Here is a 14,768-nt window from a genome sequence, read left to right as displayed (position 1 = left end):
CATGGATGTCAACTTGACTGGAAAGTATGGCAGTTTTTGACATGAACTTGTGCATGCAAACACGCAGATTTTGGTTTGGTGGCCTGCACTGAAGCTTCAATTCTTTGTCTGTTTCTTACAAATGTAAAAACAGTAAAATGCATTATAATGAAATGTGTAATTATTTCTGGAGTGTTAGGCACGCAGTCTCACTCTCGTGTTAATCACAAGGCATGAGCGTCTAATTTTTCACCGGCTTCGCCTGCCGGTTACTGAACTCGGATAGGCCTATAGCAACTTTAGTAAACGGTACAAAGTCTCAGCCTGACTCTGAACAGGGTAAGCTGATACGTGACGCAAACCTACAAAACTAGCCTAGCCTAGAACGCTAAAAGTAGATAGGCCTATGCTGAATGCTGGATGTACAGTGCTCACTGCTCACAGCAGGATTCAATTTGCAAATAAAACGTCATTGACTCATTCCCTGTACCGAGTCTACCGACATCTGAGTCTAGCTAGCGAACCGCGTCTGGCGAACAATGTTCCCCGAGCTTTACAAAAATTAACAAACAAAAATTATTAATTTCAAATTTGCGTATTTTTTAAATAATTCGCAAAAAATATCTTGGACCTAAAGTTGCAATTATGTACAAAGAGTATTCAATCGCGCATTTTATAATTATTGTATATACGCAAAATACGTGAAAATTTCCATTTTTTCAACCATGGTATCGGTACAGTATGGACTTTTTTCCCAGGACAGAGAAAAGTTTCTGCTCGGCTTAAACTCGATGATGATTCCTCATCGCTCGATCCACGGTTACCGAAACCGAACTCGCCTTTGTGCAAGTACCGATTGTCACACATTTTGTATCTGTTATTTTAAGTTGTATTGCCCGAATTTTGAACTGTTCTTCACTTCCGACCAGGCTATTGGAAAGAAGGAAACTTTTGTTATTGCCTTGCTCAAGTGCATTAAAACTAAGTTTACCATACGTCCCGTCTTAGCCGGTTTAAACACTTTGTCCCGGTTTTATTATTTGCACCCTTCTGGCTGAAAAGTAATGATCTTGTTTGTTGCATTTTTTTCGATATTCATGTTATTGCTACATCATTCTTAGTGGGTAATGGCTTGATCAGTAGCCTATTAGGTGCGGTCTTTTTCAATACAAATCGGGGGGAAAATTGGTGTCTCCTATTTTTTTAGAGACATCCTATTTTTTGGCTAAAGGCTTGTGTTTCTAAGAAACGTCCAGGTTGAAAACCAGAAAAGTATGGTATTATGACAACTATGATTTCGTTTGTAGTATTACTTATTTGAAGTATTAAACAACAACCATATTCGCCCCATAAAGACCGGTTTCACTGGCGGTTATTGTTATGAGCGAGGACAATTGATGGTTGATAACTTGTTTTACTTCTCACTCGATGGTATGAGTTCCCATTCCTCAAAAGGCGTGACTATGCTGTTAGTTGCTTAATTCTGTCTATACTTATTACAAAATGATGAAGTTCCCATTTGATGTATTACACTATGTAAGCCTACATCATTTATCTCCGTTTACTTTCTCTTCAATATCATTAATATGTCTTTACAAAAATAAAATTACCAATGGTATTGAGAAGTTAGGTTCAAATTTAAAGTGTAACACCATGAAAATAAATGAGTATCCTAAGTATAGAGTATAGAACAAACATTTGTCGATGCATAGCCATCATTGTTCTAACTTTTCTGATGCTTGGACAGTCTACCGCCTAGCAGCTGAACAGCTGAGGTAAATCATAAGAGCGTTTTGTCTATTATGATCAAGAACCAATTGCAAAGGGTCATGTTGTAGTGGTAAGCAGCAAACTTTCCAAACAGATCTTTTACTCCCAATTGAATTAAGGAAAGCGCATCAGGGATGGACAAAAAACGTTACAATTAAGGTCCTACTTTAAGCAAACTTGAAGATATGTACTTACAAACCTGGATCTATACTAGAAGACCTGGATATAGACTGGGATAACTGGGAAGAGCAAGCATAAGATTGCGATGACTGGCGAAATTTGATTGACACAGGAGTGGAGTACTTTGAAAACACACAAACAAACAACATTGAGGCGAAAAAGGAGAAAGCGTAAAGGAAGCAAAAAGAAACTAACTGTCGTAAATTAATCACTACGACCACGTGCATCATATATGCCAAAAACGGTGCGCTACACCTACAAAACAAGACTGGGACTTTTCAGTCACCGTAGAGTTCATCGCAACCTAACAGCAACACCAGGGGACCATCTTCCTCGACTCAGAAGGACCACGATGACTCATTTAGGGCCTAAGGAGTAATGTGTAGCCTAGTAATCTAGTATGTAGGCCTATGAGTAGCCTAATGATTGTGTATAGAAATGTGCTATGCGGCAGACAGAGAGAGACATAGCAACAGCACATCATCAATGACCATCTCTCCTATGGAGATAACGTCTTTATTTTGCTTATTGTAAGCTACCAGCCCTATGACAAAAACCTTTTTCGTGTTAGTCCTATACTAGATTGTTTGCTCTGATCTAAACTAGATGCAAAGTGATCCAGTTGTGTTATGATTGAAAATGTAGAAACTTGTCGATTTTACTCTCTGTTGTAACTTGTAACAGATGTTATAACTTACTCCTCGTATATGCATCAACACTTTCAGCGCCATGCCCGGAAGACTATAACTCAGATTACTCGAGGATAGCTTATACACCGTTAAGGTTAGTGCATGTACATGATTAAATTTTGAAAAGAAGTTTATGGTTGGAAGATAATTCACCATGTAACAAAAATTTAGTTGTGACGATTTTTTAATATTTTCTGAAACATATTACTGAGTAAAACATATTTCTGGCAATTTTTTGTCTCAAATGTTGTATAAAAATGTTATTCTAAGCTTTTTAAACTTTCAGCACCCTGTTTTTTCTAACTTTGATTGTAAATTCGTTATAACATTGGTGCAGTGTGACGTCACAATGGCCCAACATTTTAACTTCATTATTGTAGCCTGTATCGTAACAATGATCATTCTTGGCATAGTCTCAGTGAGCCAGTATACCAAGGTTGCCACATTGGCTATTTTATTGTTACTGGTATCATCTTATCAGGTTAATTACAGGTAGCGTGATTCTCGATAAATTGAGGGATGTCATCATCACGTAAATGTAAGCTGTCTGCTGATTGTTTTTGCTATGTCTGTGGTCTATGCATTAGTTTAAAGCAAGTGAAATACAGAATAAAGGTAGAAGCAAAATTTTCTTACGCTTATGAACTTTAATTTGGCATGAAAATTGGTGACCAAGATAAACACTGGGCACCTCGTGTGATCTGCGGAACATGCCGATCAAATTTGGATGGCTGGCTTAGAGGAGACCGGCATTCGATGCCATTTGCTATTCCGAGAATCTGGAGAGAACCCCAAAATCATACAGATGACTGCTATTTCTGTATGGTTGACATTTCAAGGTTTAGAAGAACTAAAAACCGACGTTACATTGTATATCCTTCTATACCGTCTTCTATTGCACCTGTTCCGCATAGCAGTGAGTTGCCACTGCCCAAACCACCGAGCAAAAAAGCTCCAGAAGATTTAGCAGGGTCTGAAGATATTGAAAAAGACTCCGATGATGAATTCAACATATCTCATACAGACATGATTTCAGAACCACACTTCCCAAGCCAACAAGAATTAAATGATTTAGTTAGAGACATGGGGCTCACTAAGTCAAATGCCGAACTTCTGACTTCAAGGTTGAAACAATGGAACTTATTAGATTCGTCATGTCGATGTTCTTTGTCGAGAAAAAGGCATGAAAGATTTTCAAGGTATTTTTCTGTGGCAGGCTCTCTTTGCTTCTGTAGTAATGTTGATAACCTTTTTGAAGAAATAGGAATAGCTCGATCATGACCCAAAGGAGTGGCGCCTATTTATAGACAGTTCTTCCCGAAGTTTGAAATGTGTCCTCTTTAACAATGGAAACCAGTATCCATCTATACCCGTTGACCATTCTGTCCAAATGAGAGAAGATTACAAAAATGTAAAGTTTCTTCTTGAAAGTATTAACCATGCTAGATACAACTCTGTGGAGGTTCGACTTATGCTCCAGTGTAAAGAACTTGAAAATAAAATGACTACGAGAAAAGCAGAAGCATGGAATGCATTTCGAGAAGTAGTTAATTTTTTTCTCGGTAGTAAACGAATCGATGACTATAAAGTTTTGGTGAACAATCTGATGGCGGAATACGAAAAATTGGGATGTCGTATGTCCTTGAAAATGCATTACCTGCACTCTCACCTTGATTTTTTTAGTCCAAATATGGGTGTGTAAGCGAAGAACATGGTGAAAGTTTTCACCAGGACATTTCTGATATGGAAAGAAGATACCAAGGAAGGTGGAGTCGCAACATGATGGTGGATTATTTGTGGTCATAATACGAGAAGATTTCTCAGTTCATAGACGCAAATCACGCAAACAAAACCACTTCTGAAGTTTTTTGGAATGTTTGCAATATGGATCCTTACATAATGCATTACTAGGCTATATTATGGACAATACTTCTATGTGTTAGCGTGTTTGTGAGTCTTATACAAAATAATGCTTATTAATACTGAAAAATTTTGGGTAAAATCAGAAAAAGCGATATTTCTTGAAAATTTAGGACACTTCAGGGAAAATATTTGCATTTTTGTGATTAGTTCCGAGTAACAAAACACAATGCATAAACATTTTTAGGCAACTAAAAATTTCGCAAAATTTTATTACATGGATAATTTATAAAAACGTCATTGTGTACATTTTGTGCAAGTTCATAGTAATAAATCAATCTATACATATAGCAACATTAAAATGATACGCGCACCAGAACCGCCCTTTAACCGATTGCATATAATTATTTGGCCTGCACTAAGTCGCACTGTATCCGCTGTCGTCATGTGAAGTAGCGCATTAAGCCGTGGGACAAAAATTAAAGGTCAAGTTACGGTTTACTTTTTCTTTGGCAACGAGTTTTGTCAAAAATTTGTTTAAAAATAAAGTGAGCAATAACTTCAGACGTTAGTAACTTATCTGCTGAAAACGCAGTAAAATCAGATGTCCATCTCTATGGGCTTTATTTAGCCTACACTCACGACGTCTTCATTCCCTGCTTTTTGTAATCAGCTTCTATCACATTTTGTAGGCCTTAGTGTTAGTCAAGCGTATTATTTATAGGCCTATGGTTTCTTTTGCATTGAAAATGAACTCAATTAGTTATCGAAGTGTCTATTAACAGCATTAATTTAAACCATTCCTTAATTCCACTTTCTTGTTTGTAGGCCTAAGTCGTTTTGTGAAGTTCTTGTTTCAATTCATGCAATTTTTTCACTTTGCAGTTGCGATGCAAATGCATTTCCTGTATAAATTGATGACAGTTATTTTATTCCTAGTTTGCGTGTAACGGCAGCGGCCGAAGGAAAACGCTGTATTTAGTAAATGCTCAGCGATAAAAGCGGGGGTAGCGTTGCTGAGTCCAGATGGCTTCCTTACTGTTAGTATATAAGCTTCTAACTTTGACAACTATTTCGCATGCATTGGGCAAATTGCATATTTTCCTTGTTTCTTTTGTTATTTCGCCATGTGTGTGAGCAAACTGAGATGTGAATTGGTGAATCAAGCAGGCAAACATGAAACCCTGTAATTCCAAACGCCGACCCTATTTGCGCACTCCATCCACTGCGCATCTACAAACTACAGTAGGCCTAAGCACATTGATGAGCCAAAGCGCGCAGACTGCTAACGCTGTAACTGCAATGCAGTAAGGCAAGGCATTAATGGTAAGACAATAAAAATACGTTAATGTACAAAATTAAATGCAAACGCAAGTTCTATACTTAATCGAGCGAGAACCAATCGCATTTCCGTAGGCTTTTGTTCTAATGACGCGTTGAACTACTATGTGTAAGCAGCTAACTTTTCAACAATACGTTTTGAGGTAACAAGTCCTAGTTATTGTGACGTAAGTCTCTCGGTTATGCACGACCTGTGCGCCAAAGACGCTGCGTTCGTTTTGCGGCATTGAAACTCAGTGACTGAAACATCGCAAGAACTTACCAGAAGTTTCGAATATTTGCCAGTGCATGATCGGTAGGCATGCTGTATATTTTTTCAGTAAGCAGAATGACTTTTCCCTGTCGATACGCCTATTGCACACATACGCCTTTAAGTAAATAGGACATTTCCACAAGCCTTTATTTCTCCTGTATCAGCTGCCTAATCAAAACATGGAGATGAAATGAAGGATTGCGCATTACTATGATAACAATAACATCTAATAGCCAGCGATGTAAGCAACCCGTTCTTTTATGTCTTGACGTATAACTTAACTTTAAAAAAACTAACTACTAAATATAGTAACTTGACTTCGATTTGAAAGTATAAAGCTTTACGTAAATATTGAACACACAAAAAAGCAATACATAACAGCGTTATACCAAAATTTCTTCTCTTACGTACAAGCGATAAATGTTAGAGCAATATCATAGGCTCAACTCGTTTTCGAAGTAATAATATAATGTAACAACAAAGTGAACTGTAAACACCAAAATAACCATAAGCTGTGCCTATATTTTTATTAAAATGCAAAAAATTGCCCCTTGTTTGAAGCAAAACCTCAAAAATTCCACAGAGTTAAGGGAAAATGATAAAAATAGATCGCTTCATTACATACTCGTCAAGTCAAGCAAATAAAAAGTTTAAATTCTTCTAGAAGCAAATACCCCAAAAGAAACGGTCCAGTGCCAAAAAAGCTGAACGTTTTTTGTTCTGCTTAAGGATCAAATACACTGAGTAACTAGGTAACTGAAAAGTAATGAACGACATCGATACAACGTAGGCATGGTTATTAGAAACAATGAAAAACGCTGTTTTCAGGTTTTTAACCGTCATTTTCCGTAATGTATTATCCCATTGCGGTTTGCAGAAGTGAATGCGTTTCATCAAAACATTAGTTTTTATCCAGTAAAGAAAAAAACAAATTTCTAGGTTTAAAAATTAAACTTAGGTATTACATCTAAGCCCCGCTACCACGCTTGAGTAAATCTATTGATACTGATACAGCATGTTACTGAGATTTATAAATGCGGTGAAACTGCTATTACTGCAGAGGAAAGAAACAAAATATTAAGAAGACAACTCATATGAAAACAACCAAAAATCCCTAACCATACAGAGCATGAAAAGGGATTTATAACACTACAGTGATGAAATAGGAAATGTGCTGATTTAACAATAGAATGAATAGTTCGTTTAATTAAAAATCACATTATGTGTTCATCTTATTTAAAACTTGTCGTCAAAACTCAACCAAGTTTTCAAATTTAGTTAAAATTTAAACTTTCTTAACACATCTTAGCAGCAAAAGTTCAAATTGAAAATAATCACCAAGATGTACCAGCGTAAAGAACTAGAAAAAGCTTTCAGTTGAAACCTAATCAGAACTTTCACTGCAGCAAAGTTTCAACTGAACACACTGCTCAACATTGTGCATGGACGCAAAACGACTAATGCAATGCATAATGGCAGCTGAATGCTAATTAACCAATATCCATTTTGTTATTGGAGAATGGTTGAATAACTTCTGAGCCTGGCAGATAATGTTCGTCACGACAGTGGAGCTCAAACCAATATTTTTAACCACAAATATAAAGAGATATATGCAATTTATACAGAATGCAAATATGTCAAAACATAAAAAATTATAAACACACTGTGAATGAAAACGTAGAACAGCGGTCAGTTACTACCTTGTCCAGTAATAGAGGTGTTGTTGTCCTTTAAAACTTTAAAAGATAAAGCACAATCATCTAAATCTGAATCGGATTTCAGCATTTTTTTCCACATTTCCAACATTTCTTCACTGTTTAGTTTATGTAGTGTCATGATTTCTTTATAAATACAAACGTCTTTGGGCCTATTTACACCCCAGCTTTTAAAGCCTTTATGATTTTGTGGTTTCATGCCAAGTTTTTTCAGACAAACACCTAAAAATGCGTCGTCTATTGGAATAATGGGTGTTACTTTAGTCACTTCAAATATCTTCTTTGAAACCAAAGTTGACATAAGAAACCCACCACCTGATACATATGGTGGATAATACTTTTCATTCCATAAGTTGGTTGAAACATAATACTTGCTCTTTGGATCAGTTATTCGTGGAGAAGGATAAAGAACGCTTCCAGCAAACAAGTTTTTTGCGCTTTCAGGTGAAAGTGACATGAGATAATCAACTATGTTGAAAATGTTAACGAACACATCGTCATCACCCTGTAAATAAACATTAAAGTTGTTATTACAAGAAAATTTGTTAGAGAGCTGGCTACTTTTGAATGTGGTATGTAATAATATTTAATCTATACTTCTTTAGATAGTTTCGTATCTGAAAAATGTCAGAAATATCCTTCTTATTCTCCATAGCAGTACTCAGATTATATAATGAGCTATCTGTGGGCTAGTTCAAGATTACAAAAGCCATAGTTTACAGTCAAACAATTACTCGATTATTATCAACCAGTTATTAAATTTTGCGTAACCATTCAAGCAAGTTATTTATATAAGTGGGCGATGGCAGGTAATTCCATTGTGTTTCAATGACATTCGATCTATCAGGTAATTGTACGAAATAACTAAAAATGAAAGCCAACAAGTGGAAGTAAAAACCGACAATTATGGTAATAACTAAAAGAGAAATTAAGCACATATAATCTAGAAATCAGAGTAACGGGAAACGGATAACTGGAACAAATCATTACTGGTAGAGCAAACTAAAACAATTCATAAAAAGAAATTTCAATAGAACCAGCAGGTAAAAAGTATATATCATATATAGGGTAATCATGTCTAAAAAGCCGGTTTACATATACTGTGTACGTAAACATGATCATTATTATAAACAGAATAAGTTTTAAAAATTTAATTAAGTATCTAAAGCGCATGGGTATGCGATATAAAAAAGTCATATGCAAATTATCGTGATAATATAAGCTACTACTTGTCAAAATGGGGAGTCTGTCACACTGACACCTTTAACGTTAGAGGTATAGTTGATTATAGTATTTCAGTTGTTTTAAAAGAATTGCATATACTCTTGACCTTGACACACCAGTAAAAGTGAAGAATGATAATGAGAAAAAAGCGAAATAAAGCGTGTATGCAAATGTGTAGCCTACATATTGGAAATATGTTTACCAAAGGAAACAGTTTTTGAAATTTCAACCTACCTTAAGATGAAAAGAACTTAAAACCATTTTTCATGCATTTGCCAAATCACTGGAAAGTTTCAAGATGATGTGAAATATGTCACTCGTATGTCAATTTATAATTCTTTTAAATAACGGTTATGGGCTGAAAACATTTTGTTACAGTAGCACAACCCACATTCTAAACTTTTGCTTAGTTTTCACCTTCATTGAGCCGCGATGCTTTTCACCAGTTGTGAACTACAAACTAGCTCAGTTCAAAAAAGTTTTCCTTAAAGTTTGTTACATATATTTGAACAGTAACCTTAAAAATAAACCGACAAACCTTAAAAATAAACTTGGCTTGAGGGCAATATGTTATCATCCACCTCATAAACATGATGTCTTTCACTGTTAGATTTCTAAATGAATCATGAAATTCTCCCTGAACAATATCATGATATTCATCCGACTCCCTTTCCAACAAAGCCTGCTTTTTCTCATCGTCTGCTCGAGCCACCAAAAATATCCTTCAAAGAAATAAATGCGTATTATGTGATTTGTAAAGTGGTGCATGGAGTGTTAGACCGAGAGGTGGATACAGTACAGATATATAATATATATATTGGTTATTTGCATCGAATATGTTTTTGCAATCTTACCTTCGAATAATTATGCCGTCAACGTTTGACTCATTGCCCCATGTTAACCTAATGGACCTTCTCCTGTCAAACTGTGCTGTGGTTGACTTAATGGCCATCAATATGTAAACAGGCAATTCGGCTAAATTATTATCTTTGCATTTATTAGGTTCATTGAAGATATATGGATAATATTTTTTCTGAAATAAAAACAAACAATATTATATATATATACACATGCATAACTATTTCAATTTAAGTGAGTTCAGTCATTAGCAATTAACTGTACAAAACTATAAACGATAACAGCAAAAAATTTTATATATATATATATAGATATAATTAGTGAATAAGGAAATTCTTCTTTTCACTTCAAGAAAAAATAGTTAAATGAATAAATAAGTAAGTAATTATCCAATATTTGAACAATTTTGAACAGCTTTCACTCATTTAACCCAATAGTTTAAACACAAAACCAGTAAAAAGCAGGCAACAGAACTATTTCATTGCGACCTAACACCGCCATGTCAACACTATGGTTTAAACAGCATGAGTCATTTAACGTTGGCAATCTGTTCCTTTGGAAATTGTGCTTATTTTGTTCAAACTGTTAGTCAAAAGTAACAATTTACAGGACACTCAAACACTCAATTCAAATTTTGTGAATAATATGCAATTCAAAAAACTGAAGATGTTTTCCAACTTAAGGCCTCAGCTAGCATCAGCTACCGATACATGGTTGTGTCGTGATCGTAACAAATAACAATCCATTGAAATTAGCGGCGAAATGCAATTTCAGTTTTAAAGAGAAAATACGTGTGTTCACATAGATATATTGATATATATATACATTAAAATCGCTCAACAGAGCATCTGCTTATAGAGCAAACCGCTTATCAGAGCAGGTTTTGGCATTACCGACGGTCCTCTAATAAGCAGTGTTTACTGTATACACATAACACATCGGTGCATACTTTGAAGTGGGTAGGGGTGGTGCGCCCAAGAAATATTGTCAATAAGTCTTAATAAATGATCATTATTAATTTAATAGGCTCAGAAAAGGAAATTGAGTTGAGCCAAAATTGGTCCAAAGTGAAGATGTTTGTAGTCTCTTATGGGGAAGTAATTTCCCTTATGCATTTTTTTTATAGAAAGTGACATGCTGCAAAGTGCATAATCCTATGTGATGTTCTTTGCTGCATTTTCGATTCATTTGCTTTTGAATGCTCGAGATTAAAACCTATAATTAAAATGGGTAGTGTATACACTGTTAGTGTTTTATGGTTGATAAGTAAGTGACTAAATGGGATTAGATAAACCGTTAATAGACAATATCACTAGTAATAGAGATTAAACAGGCCAAAGTGCAAGAATGTTTCTGGCCTACATGACCAATTGAAGACAGTTTAGAAATACTGCAGGTCCATTTGTTATGTATAACATCAGCAAGATGTGCAAACTAATGGTTAAAGTAATTGAATTTTTGCAATTCACTTCACATTCCAAATATGCAATCCAAAATATGTACCAAACAAGTATAACACTATAATATTTATAACATTACAAAATATATTTATGATTATTTCATTACCTGTGAGTATTCAAGTTGTGGGCCTGGATCACTTTCCTTTTGTTCATTTTCCTTTTTTTCATTTTCTTTCTTTTCTTGAAGTTCACGTGTTTTATATTGAATATTTTTGCTCAACTCAACTTTTTCAGCCTCCAGTTTTCTTACCGTGTCCGTGAGTTCGACATATCTTACAGCAAAGTAGAAAATGTTTGATAATAAAAGCATTGCAACACAAGCCTTTAACACGACCATCCTATGTCTCCATAAAAATCCAGAAAGTAATCCTGCACCGTTTCCGCTTCCTCCATTTTTCTTGTTAGCTTTAGCACCATTTTTTACCGCCATCAATAAAGAAAATAAATTCTATACTATAATCCAGCCAGGCAACCCAGTAAGTTAACCATTATACATTAGCAACCCATTATACAAAGTAGCATATATATCTCTAAAAATGCACAAAAGCATACGGTTACACCAAGCAGCTAGGCATATATAAATCAATCGATTCATTCAGAATGCTGCAAAGAAGCTAACTTCCACAAAATACAAAGCATGTAAAAACGAATTTTAACGGTATGTATACATGCTGGATTTGTGAAAATGTAACTAAAAGATCCTGATATTTGTGCAAATCTGAGTTGCCAACTGTGTCAATTGCTTTTTATTCAAACATGATCAAAACTTCAATCAAGAAGCTAACAAGCAGAGAAATATTCGTTAACAGTGCCATCATCTTCCATTTGCCTGTTGTTCAGGCCTGATCTTCATCCCGAAGCAAAATTCAGGGTCAACCAGTTGTCTGCAGTGAAGCCTCCACTTTCCTCTGTCGATGGCATCCTCAATCTTCAAACCTCTCCTTCTCATATCATCCTAGCAAATCTGAGGGTCTGCTTCAGTTTTCGTGGAGCCGCGTCGTTAACAGTGCCACCTCATTGATAAATAATAGAACTTAAGCACGATATTCCTGAACAACATTACACTATCTTTACATTCACACCAAACAACAACAAACTTTAACCTTCTGCTTTTGTTTTCTTACCTTTTACAAGATAAAATATTTGTAATTGATTATAATTTGTGAGAGTAACTAAAACGATGTGAAATATTCAGATTCGTGTTTGATTGGGCACAACCCTGCTTCTTAGAGTAAGATATTTCAACTCGGATAAAACAGATTCTACATCACTGTTTCATTTAGAAAGAGCACACTGCACACATAAGACTTGTAAACATCAATGATGATTTTTTTCTTGGGCATGCCAATTTAAAGTAAATAAAAGTTAAATTGTGTTTTTTTTAACCTTAACTAATGAATTCACTGAAAAACTGTACACCATTATGACCACAGAGACCAGGCATAAAACAAATAAATTTGAAAGTTCCAACTTGCACTAGAGCTACATAACTTATTGCACTGAGCAGAATTGAGTTTCAGTTCAAATGATTTTCAATAAATTAGTTGAAACAAGCATGGGTTATAGTACAAATACTGATACTGCACTGAAATCATGGCTGGTTAACAATGCAGAGTAGGACATACAATCCGCTGTTAATGACATGGCCAAGTGGTTAGGTGAATGGGTATGAAAAAAATTAATCGCTGTTCAAGGTTTAATCAAATTTAAACCTAAATTAGAAGGTACATAAATTTTGGCTACCTTGTTATTACAGTACAATCATATTTTCAAATAATAGCAAAAATAACTCCGACTTCACAATTTTTTCCTGTGAAATAGCCTAGTAACAGCCTATTCTATGATGAACTTGATTGCAGTTTTGGTACCTTTAAGCATAACTGTCATTCGATAATAAATATGCATTGTGACAAAAAAATGGTCATATGGTGAAAAAAGTTCCCTACCACTGGCATAAATTGTATTCTTTTCACAAAAAAAGGTTAGGATAAACATAAGCGAGTCTAGTCCAGAAATGCACAACCACAGGATGCCTTTGCATACTAGACCCCAGCTACTCAAATTGTATCGTCATCTGGTTTTCACTTTTGCACCTCGATCCAGATAAGTTTTCTGGCGACCTTGGAAACTTGTTGTTGCGCCCTAGCCCATATGCAGCGCATCGTTTGGGAGAAACTGCATGGTTTATAAACTAAAACAAAAACTCTAACTTCTGCATTGATAAACTTACCTGCTTATCCTACTTCAGACTACAATCCTGCACTAGGCAGCTAGGCTATACTTGCCAAGTGCTTTGCAAACCAGTCAAATATCGTAAAGTGCAAACTGGGCAAAGACAAAAGTTGTTTGAACGGCTATTCTAAATAAACAAACACTTAGGGCTTCGGTGCACTCCACAATTTCTGTCTTTCCATGCATGATTTTTTGTAGACAACCTTTGAGTAGAAGTCCTAACTCAATCAGCCAGTGACAGCTAGCCCTATTGTATGGTTTATTTTTCGCCATTAACTAGGCCTATGCGGAGCGAAAGTTACGATGCTATGTTACCTTTGGAATAACAACACATTAGTTTAAACTAAACTTCAAAATCCTGATACGCAAGTGTTAAAGTATAGTTAAAAGAAACCCAATCTTTATCCTCGAAACGAATCACCGAGAAAAGTCTTTGCACGACTTAAACTCGGTGACGATTATACCTCCTTCCTTTTTCAGTTGTGGCAAATTTCGAGTTTCGGGCATTTTTTGACTCTGACGCCTTTTGATTTTGGCGTCTATAAAGTTACATCAAACAAGGTTGTAAATAAAAATAAAAAGACTAGACTTAGAAAATACTAGATCGCGTCGTGGTCACCAGTTTGCTAACTGAGCGTATTGTTGGGGTTGTGAACTGTTGTTAATTATAATATTATATATAATTATTGCTAGATTGATTGTTCGCTAATCTGACTCCATTCATATGGCATTCATTAAACCCTGATAGCCAGTTAAGCATCACAGTAAAAGTGGCGTAGCCAGAAAACAAATTGGGGAGGGGGCAAGTATTTCATGAATTCAAGGGAATTACAAAGTGTTTGTTTTAAGACACCGCCACCTGATGTAGAACAAAAATTAGACACAAAAATTTCGGGGAGGGCATGGCCCCTTTCGCCCTCCCTCTGGCTACGCCTATGCACAGTACCACAATCAACTGTTTATGTATTGAATAATTATTTATATATAAATTCTATAACTTTGATTAATCTAAAAGGCGTGTTCATACCAGCCTAAAAGACGACAAAAATGCTGAAGAGGCGAAATACTAGAAACAAGAAAGTATACAAAATTCAACCGTACTTTATTCTGCTATTCAATGCCGTTTCAAACTTAGATTGTTTTGAATAAACAGGAGTCACAAAAAATCGCGTAAGCGCGCATACAGCAAATACGTAAATGAATAATT

At 35.5% G+C, this 14,768-nt stretch overlaps 1 protein-coding gene across 2 annotated transcripts; it reads right to left on the bottom strand.

Moving 5' to 3' along the window:
• Positions 1-6,451: 6,451 nt before the first annotated feature.
• Positions 6,452-13,994, bottom strand: LOC143465172 (beta-1,3-galactosyltransferase 1-like). 2 transcript variants are annotated; one of them, XM_076963354.1, is made up of 5 exons: positions 12,454-13,994; positions 11,436-12,342; positions 9,866-10,044; positions 9,550-9,733; positions 6,452-8,292 (listed from the first exon to the last, which is right to left on the bottom strand). In XM_076963354.1, exons 2-5 carry the CDS (start codon positions 11,757-11,759, stop codon positions 7,762-7,764), a joined length of 1,218 nt encoding a protein of 405 aa, XP_076819469.1. In that variant the 5' UTR covers positions 11,760-12,342; positions 12,454-13,994; the 3' UTR covers positions 6,452-7,761. The 2 variants fall into 2 exon arrangements, with proteins under 2 accessions (XP_076819469.1, XP_076819467.1); XM_076963352.1 differs by lacking the exon at positions 12,454-13,994 and having other exon boundaries at positions 11,436-12,421.
• Positions 13,995-14,768: the final 774 nt, after the last annotated feature.

This window comes from Clavelina lepadiformis, chromosome 7, assembly GCF_947623445.1.
Source record: "Clavelina lepadiformis chromosome 7, kaClaLepa1.1, whole genome shotgun sequence".
In the NCBI taxonomy this organism is placed as follows: domain Eukaryota; kingdom Metazoa; phylum Chordata; class Ascidiacea; order Aplousobranchia; family Clavelinidae; genus Clavelina; species Clavelina lepadiformis.
The sequence above is the reverse complement of the archived record's forward strand: the minus strand, read 5'-3'. Positions and strand labels throughout refer to the sequence as shown.